The sequence below is a fragment of the Phacochoerus africanus genome, chromosome 15 (assembly GCF_016906955.1).
Source record: "Phacochoerus africanus isolate WHEZ1 chromosome 15, ROS_Pafr_v1, whole genome shotgun sequence".
Taxonomy (NCBI): Eukaryota; Metazoa; Chordata; class Mammalia; order Artiodactyla; family Suidae; genus Phacochoerus; species Phacochoerus africanus.
In genome coordinates, this window is record NC_062558.1 from 39,578,896 (window position 1) to 39,599,876 (window position 20,981).

At 41.8% G+C, this 20,981-nt stretch overlaps 1 protein-coding gene across 7 annotated transcripts in view; it reads left to right on the forward strand.

Moving 5' to 3' along the window:
* Positions 1–20,981, forward strand: part of HECTD4 (HECT domain E3 ubiquitin protein ligase 4) — a 209,247-nt gene that overhangs the window by 123,519 nt on the left and 64,747 nt on the right. For all 7 annotated transcript variants that reach the window (XM_047760399.1, XM_047760396.1, XM_047760397.1 and 4 more), the window contains 18 exons: positions 407–570; positions 1,152–1,385; positions 2,424–2,616; positions 2,824–2,928; positions 3,623–3,711; positions 4,084–4,259; positions 7,067–7,202; positions 7,296–7,437; positions 7,528–7,694; positions 10,112–10,258; positions 11,007–11,191; positions 12,603–12,756; positions 14,121–14,401; positions 14,632–14,821; positions 17,179–17,260; positions 18,484–18,686; positions 19,702–19,837; positions 20,623–20,805. In XM_047760399.1, the coding sequence (XP_047616355.1) occupies positions 407–570; positions 1,152–1,385; positions 2,424–2,616; positions 2,824–2,928; positions 3,623–3,711; positions 4,084–4,259; positions 7,067–7,202; positions 7,296–7,437; positions 7,528–7,694; positions 10,112–10,258; positions 11,007–11,191; positions 12,603–12,756; positions 14,121–14,401; positions 14,632–14,821; positions 17,179–17,260; positions 18,484–18,686; positions 19,702–19,837; positions 20,623–20,805 (2,967 nt within the window). The remainder of the gene's footprint in view (positions 1–406; positions 571–1,151; positions 1,386–2,423; positions 2,617–2,823; positions 2,929–3,622; positions 3,712–4,083; positions 4,260–7,066; positions 7,203–7,295; positions 7,438–7,527; positions 7,695–10,111; positions 10,259–11,006; positions 11,192–12,602; positions 12,757–14,120; positions 14,402–14,631; positions 14,822–17,178; positions 17,261–18,483; positions 18,687–19,701; positions 19,838–20,622; positions 20,806–20,981) is intronic.

Consider the following 20,981-nt stretch of genomic DNA (forward strand, 5'->3'; position numbering starts at 1 on the left):
AACAGTGGCTGGTATTACAGTAGGCACTTGGTAAATTATTTATTGAATGAATTCAGCATCTTCGTTCGAGCTCAGGATGGAGGTGACAAAATAGTGAGTTATACCTGGATAGGTCCAGCGGAGAGGAAGTATCCAAAAAAAATCTTGCATGTGATTCGTGCTATTTCTAATATGGAGACTTATTAGCTGTTCTCTCTCCAGAATTGTGTTGAGACTTCCCTCTGTTGTCATTGAAGTGCCACCATCTACCTAGTCATGGTGTTGGGTGCTGTCTGTGTCCTGTAGCAGTGATGCTTGGGCTGCTCTGTAAGCCCCTGTGCTTGGGGACAGTGCAGGGTGCTATGGCACAGGTGAGGCGCTAGGCCGTGTAACTGACCAGTGCGGTTTGCCCCTGTCTGCATTGTAGGAATCCTCGGAGGATGTGTCGGGAGGCTTACCTTTTCTGGTAGACCTGGCTTTAGGTCTATCTGTGTTAGCTTGTTCCATGTTAAGAATCCTATACAACGGACCAGAAATTACCAAAGAAGAAGAAGCCTGTCAGGAGCTCTTGCGGTCTAAACTTTTACAAAGGTAACCAAAGGGCTCAAATTGGAGGAATTTTGCTCACAAAGGAGAAAGGATTTTATGTGGGAAACTGCTTTTCTGTTTCCCAGCTGATCATGCCTCTGTCAGTCCTGGGAGTATTCTCATTGTGTCTAAGAAATAATATAAAAATGCCACCAAAGTGCCTCGTGGCCCTTACTTTACTACATTTGAAATTACAGGCTTGAATTGCATAAGCTTTTCTCCAACCCAGATATTGTATAATTAAAGGATCCCCAAAAGGATGGGAAGATGGACAATAAAGCAAACATAGCAAAACGTTTATTGTAGAATCTTGGCTGTGGGTATGTGAGTGTTAACCATGTCATTCTTGCCACTTTTCTATAATATTTTAAAGTTTTCACACAGTAAAATGCCGAGGAGGAGCTAGAGTCCCAAAGATGTGGTTTCATATTACACTCATCATTTTTCTCTAGCCTCTGGAGAAGGTTTGGCGAATAAATACTTAAGATGTAATGTGATCCTTCGTATATTTGATATATCTGCAAACTTTTAAGTAGCTTTCCAGATAGAAGAGGAAGTAAAGAATCTCTTTTCTTCATGTTCAGGTGCCAGTGGCAGGTGGAGGCCAATGGCGTGATCTCCCCTGCCCTTACTCCAAGCCCTTCTCCACTGCCTCTGACCATCGAGGAAGACAGAGAATTCACTTACCCCTCTGATGTCCTCGTGCCTCCCGTGGGAAACTACTTTGACCTGCCCCGGATCAGGCTGCCTCCAGGAATCATGATAAAGCTCAGGGAAATTTCTGGGCGTGCTAGACCTCAATTTAGACCAAGTATAAAGTATGTTGCTATTTAGCATTCCATTTTCCCAATGAAAAAAAATGTTCTAACAAGTGAAGGGGATATGTTTCTTGTATCTAGCCCATGGACCTTTTAATTTTACATTTCCTTATAATGACTGTTAACCAAGTACTCTGGGGAGTACCCCCAGGTGGTATTCCAGGCCAGCAGGTTTCAAAGTGTGGGCCTCCAGTCAGCAGCATTAGTATCACCTGAGAACTTGTTCGTTCTTGGGCCCCATTTCACACCTTCCGATCTAGAACCTCTGAAGATGGGGCCAGGTAGTCTGTGTGTTTTGACAAATTTTCCATATGATTCTGATGCATGCTAACATTTGACAAATTCTAGGTTTTTCTCAAATTCTAGGTTTTGACCTTTGCTGAAGGTAATCATCAACTTTGGTTTCCACAGAGTCTAGAGATATTTCTTTGTTTTGATGCGTAGAGACATGGTGACAGTCTTTAATCTAGAATGTGAGGTCTTGCAGTTATAAATGTCTTTGTGGTATTCTTGCTTAAAGTCAAGTTGATTTTTTTAGGCCTCTGCTCTGCCTTCTGAAGCAAGATTGGCCATTTCAGAGAGAAAAATTTAAAGAATAGATGAAATTTAATGTGAAAAAAAGAAGATGCACCACTGTTTTCAGCACAACATCCATGCACACAAAATGCCACAAGCCATAATACTGCATAAAATTAATTGGCAGATAAATGACGCCAAAGATCTTTTATGAGACTTAAGCTTATGCCAGCTCTAATATAACTCAGGCTCAAAATATACAAATCATAGGAAATGAAGTCTCTTTAGTTTTGATTTGCAGTTTCATCAGCCAATGTCAGTTTTATCAGTTTAATACAATAAATTATTGCCAACTTATTGTGAAAGCCATCATTATTGTTCATGCCTTTTATTGTGATAAAGAACATGTGGTAAATACTTAACATACTTAAATCTAAAACCTACATTCTTCCATCCATAAAATACAGTGTCGGTGAGTTGAGAACATGGCATATGCCTAACTAGTTTCCTTTATAATCATAGAGAAGTAATTCAGCCAGATGTGATGGAGGAAATGGTGGTATCATGTGTTATTAAGCACTTGAACTTGGTTGATGCACTGCAGTCCCTAATAAATTTCCAGTATCAAGAGGAACATGCTGAGGAATATGATTTGTTGTGTAAAATCATGGGAGAGACATTTAAGAAGCTCAATGCCATGGAGAGACAGCTTCAGGTCAGTAAAAGTGAAAACATTTAGATGTCTCTTATAACTGTTGGAAATAACTTCTTTCCTAGAAATGTAATGTTTTAATCACTTTTAATGTTTTAAAAGTGATTTGAATTTTAAAAAAGACTATTGCAACTAAAACTTCTGAATTTAGGTTGCATTTGTTTTTATATTGCATCTAGTTTCACATTATTTTATATTTTAATATGTCAGAGCGTTGCAGAATTGGAACAGAAATGGCAAAGTGAGGTGGATGATGCCATGCAGGGGAAACTGGAGAACAACATGCCTTTCTTCTATGACTACCATTTTAATGAGGTCAGCAAGTCATATGACTTATCACTGGGGTATTGCTATTTATAGTGTATAGTGTGTGTAGAGATAAAATAATGTCACTTCTTAATTGTTGCATACCTCAAAACATACCTATTATTTAAAAAGGGTTAAATACAGTTGGTAAAATTGACATGTCAATAATATAAAAAATAGTTACTCATTAAGTTGTTTAATATTTATAAAGTATTTACCATTATCAAATTCTGCTTTCAAGTCTTAAAATACAAATGAAAGGCTAAGTTACAAGCACCGAATAAATCCCCAAAAAGTAGTCAATGCCCCCCCGCCCTTTTTTTTTTGCTTCTTAGGGCCGCACCCAAGGCAATATGAAAGTTCCCAGGCTAGGGATCGAATCAGAGATACACCTGCCGGCCTACGCCACAGCCATAGCCACAGCAATGCGGGATCCGAGCCGCATCTGTGATCTACACCCCAGCTCATGGCAACACCGGATCCTGGACCATTCGTTTCTGCTGTGACGGGAACTCCCAGTTAATGCCATTTTTAATCATTAAAATATCAAATAATAACTTAGAAATGTGCTTCTGGCATAGAAATATAAACCAAAGGTGGTGGGTTTTTTCCCCTGAACTTTTCTGTTCTCTTTAATATGTACAGTAAAACTCAGTTTTTGCAGATCCTGCATACCATCTTTTCTTGATTTTTCCTTCTTTAGAACAAAATGAAAGAACTAGAACTTTTGTGTTCAATGAAGGAAGTCTCCTTTGATGGAAATGATCTTGAAAACATGGTCCTATCTCTGAGGTTAGTGATGTTAGTAACTATGTAAAGCTCACTTATCGCTTGATACTCAAAATAAAATGTGAAGATCTTGTCTCTTAGCAGATTGTTTTTTAAAATGTTGTGCATTCACTAAATATTTCAGAATTGGAACTCATTTGGTAATTTGGAAATTTTGATGTTAACCTTCAGAAGTTAGCATATAGGCACTTAAAACTAGGCCAAAAGAACTAAAACCAGCCCCAGTTTTTAGCACTGCTCATCTCGGATGGGGAAGACAGGCAGTATTTATCGCGTTGCTTTTTCCCCTCTATCTTCTCACATCCTTTGTAATTAAAACAGTTTGGTTTTGGTAAACTAGAGAACGACTAAGTGCATATCAGTCTTTCTTTGTAGGGAGAAGTTCCTACAAGAAGTGAATTCTCTTATTCAGAAACCCTCACACCCACTGGCTAAAACAAAGACATTGGTGAAGAGTTTAATGAACCGAGCTGAGCTGTTGCTGCACGTCACCATTGCTGCTCAGTCTGGTCTCACAAGAAGCATCTCGGGGACCCCTGCAGAAACCCCAGGTACTGCTGGCAGCCAGCCCTGGAGGGCTTTCTTCTAGTCTGTTCATAAAACGTACATCAGCTACTTAAAAAAAAAAAATCGCTCTTCTCTACTCATAGAAAAGAAAAATAAGGAAAGTTTAGCCTTTTTTATTTTAGCTTTTACTTTTTCCAGCCAAAAAGTAATTTTCATTGAATTCATGTAATATTTTGTGAGTCATCTGAACATTAGGGATGCCTCCTTGCCTGCTTGTTCAGTTTTTGGGGGGAGCATCTAAGGAACCCAATAACATGTCATCTTTTTTAAACCAGTGCCTCTTATTTTTATTTTCATTGTTTATTAAAATATAGTTGATTTACAATGTTATGCCAATTTCTGCTGTGCAGCAAAGTGACTCAGTCATACACGTTTATACATTGCCTTTCTTATATCATCCCCCATCATGGTCTGTCCCAAGAGACCGGATAGAGTTCCATGTGCTGTACAGTAGAACCTCATTGCTTATTCATTCTAAATGTAATGGTTTGCATCTCCCAACCCCAAACTTCCAGTCCGTCCCCCTCCTCCCCCATCTTGGCAACCACAAGTCTGTTCTCTTTGTCTGTGAGTCCGTTTTTGTTTTGTAGATAGGTTCATTTTAGTGCCCCTTTTATTTTTAATGGCTTATCTTGTCATTTTCACAGTAACATACAATTAGTCAATATTGTGAATCTTGTGATGTATCATATTTTCCTCTACTTGAAGCTGAGTTTGCATTTCATATTTAGTAATTTTGTGGCACTGTCTAGGATGAATTTCCACTATTAATTTTTTTTCCTGGTCACAGGGTAATTGTTAGTCTGAAATGCATTTCTCAGGGAAATCAAGGAGACCTCTTAGTGAAGCCAGTTCTACAACACTGGTCAGAGCCCTAAGAGCAAGTGTTAATTCTTATCTTGAGAGAACAAGCCATAAACATGCTTTTAAAATGAAAGAAGAACTCCATGTTATCTATCCTCATTACTCAGTGGACACTATGGAGCAAGTGAACTGTTTTTCATCACAGCTGATTGCCAGGGCACTTTTCACTTAGGAGGGAAGTCTAGGACGACTCTGTCTAGGAAGTCTAGGTCAGATTTCTGACCCCAGTAATAGGGTCCACCCCTCTGAGAACATCAAGAAAGTGAGCCAGGGGTGTAGTATGATCATAGCCAAGCTGGTCTGCTACACTACATCCCTGGCTGCGTTAGCCTGTGTTCGTTAAAGGTCCCATAAGATACTTAACCACTCAGTAAGCTTGGGGATGCTTTCGAAGAGGCTCTTGGCATCAGAGATGATGAACCAATAGTTTCCTAGAGACAACATCTTCAAAAATGGCAATCTTTTATTTTATTTGTTTTTATTTGTTTTTAGGGCCGCACCTGCAGCATATGGAGGTTCCCATGCTAGGGGTTGAATCAGAGCTACAGCTGCCAGCCTACACCACAGCCACAGCAATGCCAGATCCTTAACCCATTGAGCAAGGCCAGGGATCGAACCTGCATCCTCATGGATACTAGTCGGATTCATTTCCTCTGAGCCATGGCAGGAACTCCCACAAATTATAATTTTTTTTTAGATGGAAGCTGTCTAACCATTCTTAAGACATATTCAAAATGACTTTGGCTTTCTTAACATCTCTTTTTTTTTTTTTTAGCTGATCTTCACATGTAGAAGATCTTTGTCTTATTCCATTAAAGTGTTCTTTTATAAAACGACTATTTCCCTGGATAGGAGTATATATCTTATAGGAAGGGCCAGATTCCAGCTCAAGTGTGATATTTACTCAACTATGATCAAAGCAGGGATATCACCAAATGGCAGTAAGTCACCCAAATGAATCAGGATTAAAGGCCATCTCTGAAAAAAATGGATCTGGATTTATTTAAGATTTTTTGCTTCCAGAAAGTTCTATATCTTCTTTTGTTTTTCAGAATCCTTATATTAAAGTTAACATTGATAGTTTATGAAATGAAATGAGTTTTTCAGCCTTTCTTTGGAAACCCAATTTAATAAAGAGTTTAGTATTTCAAACTAAAGGAAGTTTTAACCTCAATATTCTATATTTGAAGTTTTGTTTATTTATTTTTCCATTTTTTTGTTTGTTTCTTTTTCTTTTTAGGGCCAGACCCGAGGCATATGGAAGTTCCCAAACTAGGGGTGAATTGGAGCTGCAGCTGCTGGCCTACACCACAGCCACCACAGCAATGCCAGAGCCAAGCCACATCTATGAACTATACCACAGCTCACAGCAACACTGGATCCTTAACCTGTGATCAGGGTCAGGGATTGAACCCTCATCTTCATGGATCCTACTCTGGTTCATTACTGCTGAGTCACAATGGGAACTTCTGATGTTTTAAACCTTAATATTCAAAGTTTTAGAAAATTGACCTGGAGTTCCTTTTGAGGCTCAGTGGATTAAGAACCCAACATAGTCTCCATAAGGATATGGGTTCAATCCCTAGCCTTGCTGACTAGGTTAAGGATCTTGCCTTGCCACAAGCTGCAGTGCAGGTCGCAGATGCAGCTTGGATGTGGCATTGCCCTGGCTTGGTGTAGTCCAACAGCTGTAGCTCCAATTCGACTCCTAGCCTGGGAACTTCCATATACTTCAAGTGTGGCCTTATTTTTTAAAAAAAAATTTTTTTTGACCTAAAATTATCTGTGTGCCAAGCTAGATAGTTTACGGGTTGATGTCATGGAAAGTGAAGATTCTCTTAGTTGGGTAGTTACTTTTCGGTATTGCTGTCATCCTGACAAATAAGGTAACAGATATGTCCAACCTTTGTCTTCCTTTCTGTTCCAGCTTGTAAATCAGCCTCTGAAACAAAGGTGATATCTCATGCCGTGCGGCAGCCTGTTTTTCTTCGTAGCATGTCAGCTCCTTCTGACCTGGAAATGATTGGTAATGAAGATTTGGAATTTACTAGAGCAAATCAGAGGTAAATGGCTAACGGCCAAGGTTGGATTCCCACACACAGGCTGAACGCATCCATCACAGCACACTCCCTGAGTGGTTTCTTATTTTGCTATAGGCGGCGCCATGTGACCAGCCACCGCAGCAGCTCCTTTACGCTCCTGCAGTCATTGGCTATCGAGGACAGCCGGGACAAGCCCACCTACAGTGTCCTGCTGGGACAGCTCTTTGCTTTCATCGGCACCAACCCTGACCAAGCTGTAAGTCATGTCTTGCAACTACAGATGAAACAGCATGGGAGTCGTGTGACAGAGCGGGAGTCAGGGGTACTTCTTTCTCATGCATTTCAGGTGTCCAGCAGCAGCTTTCTTTTGGCCGCACAGACAAGGTGGCGGCGGGGAAACACTCGCAAGCAGGCCCTGGTGCACATGCGGGAGTTGCTGACTGCTGCCGTGCGAGTCGGGGGAGTGACTCATCTTGTGGGTCCAGTGACTATGGTCCTGCAAGGAGGACCCAGGTCAGTGGTTTCTGTTAGTTTATACTGTCCTGTCTGGAATGGGCCAAAGCCATTCCAAAGAGTCTTCTTGGGGCCAAATCATAGATGGTGGTATTTTTCCTAATATAATGTATTTTTATAAAACTGGTGCATAGTTTAATAAGTTCAGCACATATAACAGAAAGTAAAAGTTCTCTTTACTCAAAATCGCCCTTCCTAAATTCCACTCTGTTCATTAAGAGCTTGTTGTATCAATCACACACACAAATAGCTATTTCATCCTCTTTGTACACTTAAGTGTGTATGTGTATGTTTTTTTAACAAAACTCAGTTCAGATTATATTATATATGCCTTACTGTAATCAGTTGTTTTCCTCAATTTATCTTGCATAGCTCTATCTTTTCATGTTAATATATATAGATCTGCTTTATAGCTTTAAAGGACTTCATGGACCTCCTTTGTATGGATGGCTTAATGTTATTTAACTCATCCCATACTGATGGACACATAGGTTCATTCATTCCCTCTTTCTCTTTTTCACACTCTCTCCCTTTCCTTTCTTCCATCCTTCCCTTCTTCCTTTCTATTTTGTTTCGCTTTTGCTGTAGTCAACCTCCTTATACCTGTATCTTTTGTATATTTTTGTGCTTATTTTTACTGAATCCTATTTCTAAAAATATAATTATAGATGCTAACTTTGAAGAAGGGTTTATAACTTTACTTGGGAGGAGTTTTTCTATACTAGTTCCCTGCTAGTCTTCAAAGATAGTCAGATAGAAATAGAAAAGGCATTCTCTACTAGTACTGGACTGGAACTACTGGAGGCTGCCTGTCCCTCGTGACAACTCTGAGGAATTCTGGCCCAAAAGCAGAGGGCAATGGCTGGAGGAAAATGTGTTAACTCAGAGATAACGTGAATACCTTGAGAAATTTCTGTGTCAGTCAGGAGAGGCCAGCTTATTCTTTGGAAACAAACAACTCCAAAATCTCAGTGGTTTCAAAAGCATAATTTTAGTTCTTGCCCATGTCCATTGCAGGTCCATCTTGGCTCATAATTAGAAAAAGCTAGGACAGAGGAGGAGACCACCGTCTTGAAAGGGGGCTGTCAGGCCCCGTGTCAGAGCTCTGGCTCACTGGCCAGACTAATCTCATGCCCACCCAACTGCAGGGGAGACCAGAAGGCCTAAGGAGTAACATTAATGACCACCATGGCATACTTCAGAATAAGAATTGCTTTTCTGTGACGTTGGCAACTGTATTCCTTTTTCCTTCATTGCATTACACTTCCCTCATGACATTATTAATGCCACATGCCAGACACCTTTAAAAAAGCAGAAAATACCAAAGTATAAAATAAAAGTCACCGGTAAACCCAGTGTCTTAAAATAAAACCTCTTAATGTTTTAGTGTATTTGTTCAGTCTTTAGTCTCACTGTAGCTATCTTCTATAGTATTTTTAGTGCTTGTATAGCACTGTCTCATATTCCTAAACTTTTTTTTTTTTTTTTTTTTTTAAGGGCCTTACCTGCAGCATATAGAAGTTCCTGGGCTACAGGTCAAATCAGAGCTGCAGCGGCCGGCCTACACCACAGCCACAGCAATGTGGGATCCAGGCCGTTTCTGCGACCTGTACCACAGCTCATAGCAGTGCCAGATCGTTAACCCACTGAGCGAGGGTGGGGATCTAACCCATATCCTCATGTAGACTAGCCAGGTTCTTAACCCCGTGAACCACAATGAGTACTCCACATTCCTGAACCTTTTTAAAGCCAGTTTCCTATTTTTAAAACAGCTTTTATTTATTTATTTTTGCTATTATAAACAATATTGTTATTTATCTTTGTAGATAAATCTTATAGTTCCGATTTTCAACTAGTATTAATTGCTATACAACCTATTCCAGTTTGTGTTTTAACATCGGCAAAGTCTTATTTCCCAACCAGATTCTCATGTTCTGCTAATAATTGGAGTATGAACTTGAAAAGAATACTTTGCTAATCTCTTTGTGTCTTGGTTTTCTCATTAGTATTTGCATTTATAGTATTCAGGGGATCTTGTAGGCATGTCTCAAATAAATGGTTTCATTATTAAATAAGTTTGGGAAATGTTGGTTACCATTCTCTTGCTCAGTAATACAAAGGACTTAAACCTTAAGGCTCTGTGTAGTCCCGGAGTGGGAAACCCTGCCTACCTTTACCAAACCTAGGAGTTCCCCAGACTTCCTCCTGAGTGTGGGCCCTGTCCTTGAGGAGCACTCAGAAATCCTGCCCAACAGCCTTCTGGGGTCCCACAGTTTGGGAAACACTCATCTCCCCAAGATTCCTTTGGATGAATCCAGAACTGGATGCTCTTGGGTTTCTCAGAAGAACGCACCTGCTCTTGTGTTCACTATTCTTGACATAGTTCAGGAAGCCTGAGCTTTGGTTCTGTTTCCTAGAATTGAAGAACTAACTTGTGGTGGGATGGTCGAGCAAGTCCAGGAAGCCTTTGGCGAGACCATGACCTCTGTTGTGTCTTTGTGCGCTCGCTACCCTATTGCGTGTGCAAATAGCATTGGGCTCTTGTGTACCATACCTTACACCAGGTAAGTGAGGAAATGCTTTTTATTGTATATAAATTGTATATTGTATAAATGCTTTTTATTGTATATAAATTGTATATTGTATGTAAATTACCACAATGTAATTGATTAAACAAATATTTTTAATTTATAAAATTGGATTTTGGGGTTTTGATTATCCAGTGACACTATCACCTGATTAAATGAGCTTATCTTCTGACAGGAGTGACTACAGTAACTGACAGAGCTACTGTGTAAATTCCTTATTGTTGAGTTCCTACATGATCAGAAGAGGATCCCCATTAGAGATTATGTTGCATTGTCAAAATGGAGAGGATCAAAGTAAAGGAAAAGGTCTCATGGAAGTTAAATACTGGGCAAAATTTTTTGCATATGCACATTTATTTCTTCTCTTAGTTACTGGATTAATAGTTTGAAGATGTCAAGTGTTCATGAAGTCATTCTTTCAGTTAATTCCCCTTATGATAAAATATGTAATTTTTTTCTCTTATGTAACCTGCTGTTGATTCCATGGATTTTTTACTTTGCTGTTCTGTATGAACTAACCAGAACTTAAAGTTCATTATTTATGAAGGAAATCCTCATTCTAAAAAATTTCTGTCTTCAGTGATACATGGTGGTATCCTAAGTTGCGGACAGAGAACTATACTGGCATGTTTTATGCCCCTTTGATAACCTGACTTTTAAGTGAGAGGTGCCTAACGGCAGCTCAGTTACATTTCTTTTGTTTAACCCTTTGCGCCTGGCCCAGGAGTGAAGAGAAGTGCCTGGTACGCAGTGGCCTTGTTCAGCTCATGGATCGACTGTGTAGCTTGAGCAGCCAGACCGAGTCCAGCTCCAGTGAGAAACAAACCAAGAAGCAGAAGGTGGCCACCATGGCCTGGGCAGCCTTCCAGGTGCTTGCCAACCGCTGCGTCGAATGGGAAAAAGAAGAAGGTAGGAAGCAGGGTTCCTTTCTAGAGCTCATTGATTTCTTCCGTGGATGTTTGTTTATTAAGTATCCGTGCCAGATAGGGGAAAGAAAAGCTATATTAAACCACATAATGAGCTTGGCTTGATCAGTTATGATTTCACGGGAGCCTCTCCATCAGCACAGTTCTATGAAAATGTACCACTACACTGTGACGTTAAACAATGTCCTAACCTGGAGGACATTATGCTAAAGTGAAAGCTAGACACAGAAAGACAAATACTGCAATGATCTCACTTCTATGTGGAGTCTAAAAAAGCCAAACTCGTAGGAACAGAGAGTAGAACAGTGGTTGCCAGGGCTAGGGGGCAGGAGAAAATGGGGAGATGTCGGTCTAAGGGACAAACTTTCAGTTAAAAGATGAATAAGTTTTGGAGGTCTAATGTGCAGCATTGTGATTATTATACACTGGAAAGTGGCTGAGAGAATAAACCTTATCTTCTCACCATCTCCCCACCAAACACACTCACAGAAAGGTAACCATGTGAGATGATGGATGTATTAACTAACTTGATTGTGGTAATCATTTCATAATGTATATACATATTAAATTGTCACATTGTATACATTAAAAAATTCATGTTAGGCATTCCCATTGTGGCTCAGTGGTAATGATCCCAGCTAGTATCTATAAAAGATGCTATGGCCTCACTCAGTGGGTTAAAGGATCTGACATTGCCTCAAGCTGCAGTGTAGCCCGAAAATGAGGCTCAGATCTGGCGTTGCCATGGCTGTGATGTAGGCCAGCAGCTGTAGCTCCGAATTGACCCCTTGCCTGGGAACCTCCATGCTGTGGGTGCGGCCCTAAAAAGACAAGAAAAAAAATTCTTGTTATACAATCTGAATATATACAATTTTTATTTGCTAATTATACCTCAGTAAAGCTGAGTGGGGTGGGGAGGAGCGAGAACCATCTGAAGGAGTAGAGTAGCCCCAGGAAACTGAGAACATCTTTCATTTCCTTTTTGTCAGCACTGCTAATAGTGTCCAAATAAATATTTTTATGAAATGATTTTTCAGTTGCACTTTTTTTTTTCAGTTGCACTTTTGAAGTGCTATTTCCAAATTATATTTTCAGCCACCAGTCCAATTTAAAAAGTAACTTGGAGTTCTCTGGTGGCCTAGCAATGACAGTGCTGGCCAAGAATGACAAAAAAAAAAAAAAAAAGAATAATGTCTTTGCCCAACATTGAACCTTTTTCAAGTTACTATTACCTTCTTTATATGCAGTTGTTATCTAGTAAGGAGCTATCAATTGGATGGCTAATGAGATGCTGAGCAGTTTAAAGAGAAATTGGGTAAGGGAAGGGCTTTAATGCAGATCCACCATGCCCTCCTGGGGTTTTCACAGTGCTTTGTGTTTCTTGAACTCTGCAGGTGGCTCCACAGAAGCTGTGCACTCAGGTCTGGCCCGTCAGGTGTCTAGCCTTCTCACTAACCATCTTGCCCGAGCGACTGAATGCTGTGGCAACCAGGCTGCTGGGAATGATGCTCTCCAGGATGTCTTAAGCCTCCTCAATGATCTCTCAAGGTATGGAAGGCCCAGCTGGAGCTGGAGCGGTGGGGTGGCTTTTCCTCTTAAGTGGTTGGGGTTCCTTTGGGTGGCAGTTGTCTTTAGAAACATCTAAATTACCAGGCCATTGTGACATGCTCCTGCCTAAGAGCTTATTAGTAGAGACTAAAGTCCATGAAAAATAACGTTTAGTTCCAAAGTGCAAAAATCATTTAGGTGGGAGTTCCTGTCGTGGCTCAGTGGTTAACGAATCTAAGAACCATGAGGTTGCGGGTTCGATCCCTGGCCTTGCTCAGTGGGTTGAGGATCCAGCGTTGCTGTGAGCTGTGGTGTAGGTCGCAGATGTGGCTCGGATCCTGCGTTGATGTGGTATAGGCCGGCGGCTACAGCTCTAATTGGACCCCTGGCCTGGGAACCTCCATATGCCAAGGAAGCGGCCCAAGAAATGGCAGAAAGACCAAAAAAAAAAAAATCATTTAGGTGAATATCTATATCATAAAATAATATATATTATTTGCTTCGATACTTTGAAGGCAACAGCTGCTAGCCCTTTGAGCCAATACAGTTGCATTCAGTACCCTCAAAATCTTTACCTTCATTATAGCAAGATTAAAGAGTAATCAGTCAAGACCTATAATTAATTTGCTTTCTCACGCTGTGTTTTTAAAAGAAGGTCTTCTGTGGAGGTTCATGCATGTGTGAGCTGTGAGGCCCAGAAAAGCTTGTCCACAGAAGGCTGCTTATTCTTTGGTTTCTGTTGAAATGGAACAGATTCAGCTGTGGCAGGTCCCAGACTGTTGAGGCCTGTCCAACACTGTATGAGCTCTTTGGTCTTGAAGCACTCCTTAAAAAGGAATAAAAGACTAAACTAAAAGTCTCCTAGTTTGGGTTTCTAAGTCTTGGTGCTCTGTGAATCTTGCTAAACTATAGGATCTCAAGTAGATAAATATCAGGGATCAGAAAATATTAAAAAATATTTTTAAAATTTTATTTTTGTCTTTTGTCTTTGTAGGGCCGCACCCGTGGCATATGGAGGTTCCCAGGCTAGGGGTCAAATTGGAGCTACAGCTGCCGGCCTGTGCCACAGCCCCAGCAATACAGGATCTGAGCAGCGTCTGTGACGTACACTACAGCTCACGGCAACGCTGGATCCTTAACCCACTGAGCGAAAAATATTTTAAAACATTATTAATTATGAGCCTTCATCACATGTTTTCAAAAAGCCTTAATTCTCCTTCATAAAAACATCTTGCCAAATCTATGTCTTCCTCATGAAATCTGGAGTCACCAGTTTGTTTCACCTCATTTAGGGAAGTCTTGCTTCTGAATTTCTGTAGATCAACATTCTCAGCATTGTACACCTTTTCTTCCTCCTTTTGCAGAAGTCACATAGGCAAAGCCATCCTAAGCCAGCCAGCCTGTGTGTCAAAACTCCTCTCCTTGCTGCTTGACCAACGCCCATCCCCAAAGCTGGTTCTTATCATTCTTCAGCTGTGCCGGGCAGCCCTCCCACTCATGAGCGTAGAAGACTGTGGGAACGTGGAGCTCCCACCCTGGAGCTACTCTGTCCCCTCCCTAAACAGCGAACAAGAGGATCCTAGTGACCCAGCATCCAAGATTGCCTCACTGCTCTTAGCCAAACTGGCAGATTACGTGGTCCCTGGTGAGTAGCCTCCTGGATGGGAGGGTGGCACTGAGGCACTCGCTTCCTATGTCCAGTCAGAATGAGCTTTGCCCTTTTTACACATGAGCTGTGCTTCCAGTGATAAAAGGGAGACAGAAGGGAGAAGGGACAGAGCAAGAGAGAGGGAGGAAGAGAGGTTCCAAGATCGGTGCTGTCCCTCTACAGGGGAGCTGCACAAACAACATGGCAATTTTTTTGTTTGCTTAAAGGATGTCAGACAGTCCTCTCTCCAACTGCTTCTGAACCGGACACCACATTGACAAAAACCAGTCCCAAGAATTCCTTAAAAGGAGATAAAGATCCTGGAGAAGAGAGCGAAGCAGTGGATGGCAAGCTCTCGATCTTTATCCACAAGCGGGAAGACCAGTCATCCCATGAAGTTCTCCAGCCATTACTAAGGTGATGATTGCACTAGCTACATGCCGTCAAGCCCCAGGCCTGTTGCAGGCACTGTGCTGAGTAAGCCTCTTACTGATGGGGACTGTCTCAGCCCTCTTAACACCCCTCAGAGGTAATCAGTTACTGTCATCCCTGTCCTTACACATGGAGAAATGGATGCAGAGCTCAAGTGTAGACACAGGTCTCTGACCAAAGAGCCCAATCTTTTATTTATTTATGTATGTATATATGTATGTATGTCTTTTTAGGGACTCTCCCACGGCCATATGGAAGTTCCCAGGCTAGGGGTTGAATTGGAGCTTCGGCTGCTGGCCTACGCCACAGCCACAGCAATGCCAGATCTGAGCTGAGTCTGTGACTTACGCCATAGCTCACAGCAATGCCAGATCCTTAACCCAATGAGTGAAGCCAGGCATCAAACCCACATGCTCATGGATACTAGTTGGGTTTGTTACCACTCAGCCACAACAGGAACTCCTGAAGAGCCCAAGCTTTTAACCACAGTTCGGTACTATCTCTCCAGACTCAGCAGAGAGTGAAAGCCCTGTTGGGAACATATCATTTGTGTCCTATGAAGAGTCTCTAGTGTGACCTGGGCTTTGAGAAGAAATAATGCAGCTTGGTTTTTAGTTATTGGCATCCTTGAGCCATCAGTAAATTTAGGGATACCATTGACTGTTAGGTGAAGAAATAATAAACTTTTTTAAAGTTTTAATTAATTGAAGGATGAATGGTATGATTGCTTAATAAGGAAGTAAAAATAGAATTATTGTTCAATGATTACAAACCTACAGGGCCCTATTAGTGGGATCCAGGACAATGGGAATGCCTGTTGGGGGAGCACAGGGAATTTAGAAGAGACACAGACGGAAGAGTCCTCTCTTCACATAAATGATGAGTGACAGTATCATCCTCCTCATTGAGCCCCTTGTCTGCCATCGTGGCAGCTGAAAGCACTAATGGCCCATGGGTATCAACTAAGCAGGGTCAGAACAAGTCAGCATTCAGATGAAGAAATTTCCAAGAAACATTCCTGGGCACTGTGAAATGTCATAGTACAAATTTTTGTGTGTGTATGTGTGTCTTTTTAGGGCCGCACCCACGGCATATAGAGGTTCCCAGGCTGGGGTCTAATCAGAGCTGTAGCCGCTGGTCTACGCCAGAGCCACAGCAACGCCAGATCCAAGCTTCGTCTTCTGCCTACACCACAGCTCACGGCAATACCAGATCCCTCACCCACTGAGTGAGGCCAAGGGTCGAACCTGGAACCTCATGGTTCCTGGTCAGATTCGTTTCCGATACACCATGATGGGAACTCCATAGCACAGATTTGATGAAAGATATTTTGGGAGTCAGGTTTAGGAGTCAGGGGCAGCTGAACTATTAGGAAGAAGAAAGGAAGAGGGAGTTCCCTTCGTGGCTCAGTGGTTAATGAACTTGACTAGGATCCATGAGGATGTGGGTCCCCCCTGGCCTCACTCAGTGGGTTAAAGGATCTGGCATTGCTGTGTGCTGTGGTGTAGGTCACAGATGTGGCTTGGATCCTGCATTGCTGTGTGCTGTGGTGTAGGTCACAGATGTGGCTTGGATCCTGCATTGCTGTGGCTGTGCTGTAGGCCGGCAGCTGTAGCTCCAAGTCAACTACTAGCCTGGGAACCTCTGTATGCAGTGGGTGTGGCCCCAAAAAGCAAAAAAAAAAAAAAAAAAGGGAAAGAAGGGAAGAGCCAGTCATTTCAAGGCACCAATCCAGGCTGTTAAAATCCCCTCACTTTGGGGTTTAGATCACTTACTGAGGCCTCCTATGTACCTGGCTTTCTCTGTGTTTTAGGTTCAGTTTATCACTTTGTTCAGCTCTTTAGTTTGTGTGTCATTTTCATGTAGGTTTCTTTTTCTTTTTTTTTCTTTTTAGGGCCACGCCCGTGACATATGGAGGTTCCCAGGCTAGGGGGTCTAATGGGAACTATAGCTGCCAGCCTACACCAGAGCCACAGCAATGCCAGATCCAAGCTGCGTCTGTGACCTACACCACAGCAACGCCGGATCCTTAACCCACTGAGTAAGGCCAGGGAACAAACCCACAACCTCATGCTTCCTAGTCGGATTTGTTTCCAATGCGCCACAAACTCCCCATGTAGGTTTCTAATTATCATTATAACTCTAAAAACAACTGTTGTTTTATAAAAGTGCTAGAATTAAGCAAGTACGAGTCATTTCCTTTTGAAAAATTGAGTCTTACTCTAGATTTCAAAAACCCATTGTAATGGTGGCCTGACCATTACCAGGTTGCCTCAGGGCCTCCAGCCCTGTCTGTGGACCATGCCTGTAAGATTGTTGCCTCTCTCTGCCTTCCATTGCAGTAGCTCAGAAGGACGGCCCTTCAGACTTGGTACTGGCGCCAACATGGAGAAGGTTGTGAAAATGGACCGAGACATGACAAAGGTAACCCCAACATGGAGGAACCTGCTCCAACAAGACCCACATTTGAAAGACACTTGCCATGCTTCAGGTTTCAGGAGAAAAAAAATTTTTTTAATTTGAATTCCCACAAAGAGTCAGGGGGAGAACTTAAGTTAGTGGTTTAACTGAAGCTGTTTTCAAGAGAACCAGTCAAAATCAGTTTATCACTAAAGTCTAACTTTAAATGAGAACTCTTAGTTTTGACCTAGAAATTTTCTTATCTCTGTTAAGAAAGTTTTATAGCCTAAAAATACTTTAAAAGTGATCAAGGGATGAAAGGTTAAAAGAGTAATAATAGATAATAAGATGTAAAGAGAAATAGCCCATAAGAATATAAAAATATGCCCAGGCTGTCAAATTACACAATACATAAAGGAATAAAAACAATAGTAACATATCATTTTTACCTGTCAAACTGACCAGTTTAGAAAAGATTAAGCATACTTAATTATTACCAAGGTGAGGGTCAGTAAGAATTTTCAAGTATCCAGAGACAAGTCTGTTCTTCACAGTTCTGTTGTGAAAAAACAAAATAGAATCCCAGTACCCATAAATAGAGGTTTGTTAAAGAAATTATATTTATCTAATGAAGTATTGTATGACTATGAAAAATATATAGACATGGATATTCAGGATATTTTTATATCTGATTCATGATATCAGTTATCAAAATTCATGTTTGTTTTTTTGTGTTTTTTTTAGGGCCACACCTGCAGCATATGCAGCTTCCCAGGCTAGGGGTCAAATTAGAGCTGCAGCTGTTGGCCTACACCACAGCCATAGCTACACCAGATCCAAGCCACATCTGCGACCTACACCACAGCTCATGGCAACACTGGATCCTTAACCCACTGAGCAAGGCCAGGGATCGAACCTGTGTCCTCATGGATGCTAGTCAGATTCATTTCCACTGAGCCATCACAGGAACTCCAAAATTCATGTTTCGATAACTGATAAATCAAAACTCTGTGTAGTGTCATAAATCGTATGTCATAATCTGCGTGAAAAAAAGTCCTAGAGGACCAGCAATCATCTCTGACTGCATTAGGACAAGGGGTGTTTGTGGAGATTTAACTTTGGATATACAAAATTTTAATATTTGAATTTTTAAAAAAGCCCGGACTGGGGGAAACAGATTTGTTTTTAAGTATAGTGCTGAGAAGAGTAAAAGAGAATATTGTGAATGTCTTCAAAATGATCCCCAGGGTGGCTGCTGTGAGGTGATTACAGAAGAGGCTGCAGCTGCTCTGCGAAAAGCAACCAAGTGGGCACAGTCAGGCCTCATCGTCAGTGTCGGGCCACCCGTGGAATCTATCAGCCCAGAGACTGTGAGTGGATTGTCCACAGGTGACAAGAAAAAAACCGCCCAAACCTCCATTTGCAGAGAGAGGAACTCTGAACTTGCCAGGTAAAACTTTTCCCAGGGTAGAAGCTGTCTGAACTCTTCTCACACTCACTTTGTAAAGGGTTTGTTTGGGGTTTGTTGGTTTTGGTTTTTTTTTTTTTGGCCACACCCACGGCATATGGAGGTCCCCAGGCTAGGAGTCAAATCAGAGCTGTTGCTGCCAGCCTATACCACAGCTCATGGCAATGCCAGATCCTTAACCCACTGAGCAAGGCCAGGGATCGAACCTGCGTCCTCATGGAGACTAGATAGATTCGTTACTGCTGAGCCACAATGGGAACTCTTGTAAAGGTTTGTTTTGAGGGTTTTAATTTCAGAGCCTTCCCTTGACCTGCTGGAAATGAGGACTGAGGGTTTAAAATACCCATCAGTTGCGGTAGTTGCTCTCAAAGTCAAGTCAGCGGTGACCATTCAGGTGGATCTGAGGTTGTGAGGGACAAATAGGGAGTCCTTCCAGGGCAAGTGGACACCTATAGCCAAAGGATTGTGTTTTTTGAGAAAGGCCACCACCAGGAGCACCAGCTATAATTTTTTTGAGTAGTAAATTCTGGCCTTGCTGCCTTTACTTCTTCCAAACGATACTTGTCACTGTACACAAAGGCATTTTTTTGGCTGTGCCCACAGCATGTGGAAGTTTCTGGGCCAGGGATTCAACCCATGCCACAGCAGTAACCAGAGCTGCTAAATTGACAACACTAGATCCTTAACCCCCTGCGCCACAGCAGAACTCCAGAAGCTTCTTTCTAGTTGAAGAAAGGATGAATGCATAGTGCCCCCGGGAAGTTTAGGTAAGGTGTCCTGTGCTTGCCAGCCAGAGCCCGATTGCTTATACAATTAAAAGTTTGGGGTCCATTGTTTCCAAGGCTTTTTCAGTTACCAGAAGGAATGGGAGTCACCAAAACTCAATTTTTCTCATATAATTAGAAAATGTTTCCATCTGGTGCCAACCCTAGAAGCTACTCCCCTGCTTCCTATACCGTCACTGGGCATTGACCTTTTTCCTTGTTGACACTTGCAGGACTGACCCTGTCCGACCTTTCATCAGTGGGCATGTGGCAAACAGCATGGCTGCGGAAGTGATCGCCCTGCTTCATAGCTTGCTGATGGCACCTGAGTCAAATGCTGCTCAAATATGGACCACGACAGCTGAGAAGGTTGGCACGCCATTCCTACTTAAATGAGGGGGTACAACAGAAGTTAGCATAGTGTTCTAGCGAGGGACATTTTAATAGAGAGTTCCCAACCTGGCCAGATAGACTTGTTAACTGTATTTCCCTGAGATTGGCCTTGATTTAGTAGTTTCAACTCTGTCAACCTACATCTCCTGTCACCACCAGTCCCGATTTCACAGAAGACAGGCCAGTATTCTCAGGGAAAGAATGGCACTCCTTGTTTCTCCTCCTTACTTGCATTCGATTGGTACTGATGTTAGGAAATCATGCAGCCTTGGTTTATTGAATTTGTTAAGTGTACTTGCTAAGTCTCTGGGAGGCTGCTGTGTGATTTACACTCCCTGAGTGCTCTGTCAGTAATTCATCTTTATAAGCAATAGTCCAGGTTCCTGAAAACTAGAGTTCAATAGTCATTTTCCCTTCTCCACTGTCATTTTTCAAGTGTACCCCTTCTGACATGTCCTAAAGGTATTTGGGTGTTGAGCTGTAGGCAGTATGCTGTGATGGTTTTCCTTCAGATACACTTTTGCTGTATTTTAGAGGTTTTAACAACAGGGTTTGATTCTCCCCTATCTTGAGGTTGTATATATCCAGTTCTGTCCAATTATATAAGGCAAATAACCTACCTGATAGTTATTGCGTCCCTTCCACATCCAGAGTTCCTTTAGTACAGGGACTCCAGGCACTGTCGTAGACACTTCATCACCCTTAGTATCAAAGCGACCAAAGCTTTAACTCCTACTGCATGGGCTGCTTCTTATATTTAGGTTCTGTCTCGTGCACTGATGTACATTCCACAATTGGGGAAATATGCAGAAAGCATTCTGGAAAATGGCAGCAGTAGTGGCAGAAAACTCGCCAAACTTCAGAGAATTGCCCGCCAGGCTGTTGCTGCACTTTGTGCACTTGGAGGCTTCAAAGAGACAATCAAGATAGGGTCCGAGGTTCAGGTAACCATCCACTGTCATCACTTTCCCCTGCATATAAGTCCATTGATTAATTGATCTGTGAGATAAGTATCATCTACCTAGTTGAACAAAAATCCTTGTTCCTTCAAGCTAAGAAACTCAGGAATTCTAGCCCTCTATGCTATGGATTATTCAGATATTAGTACAATACTATATGA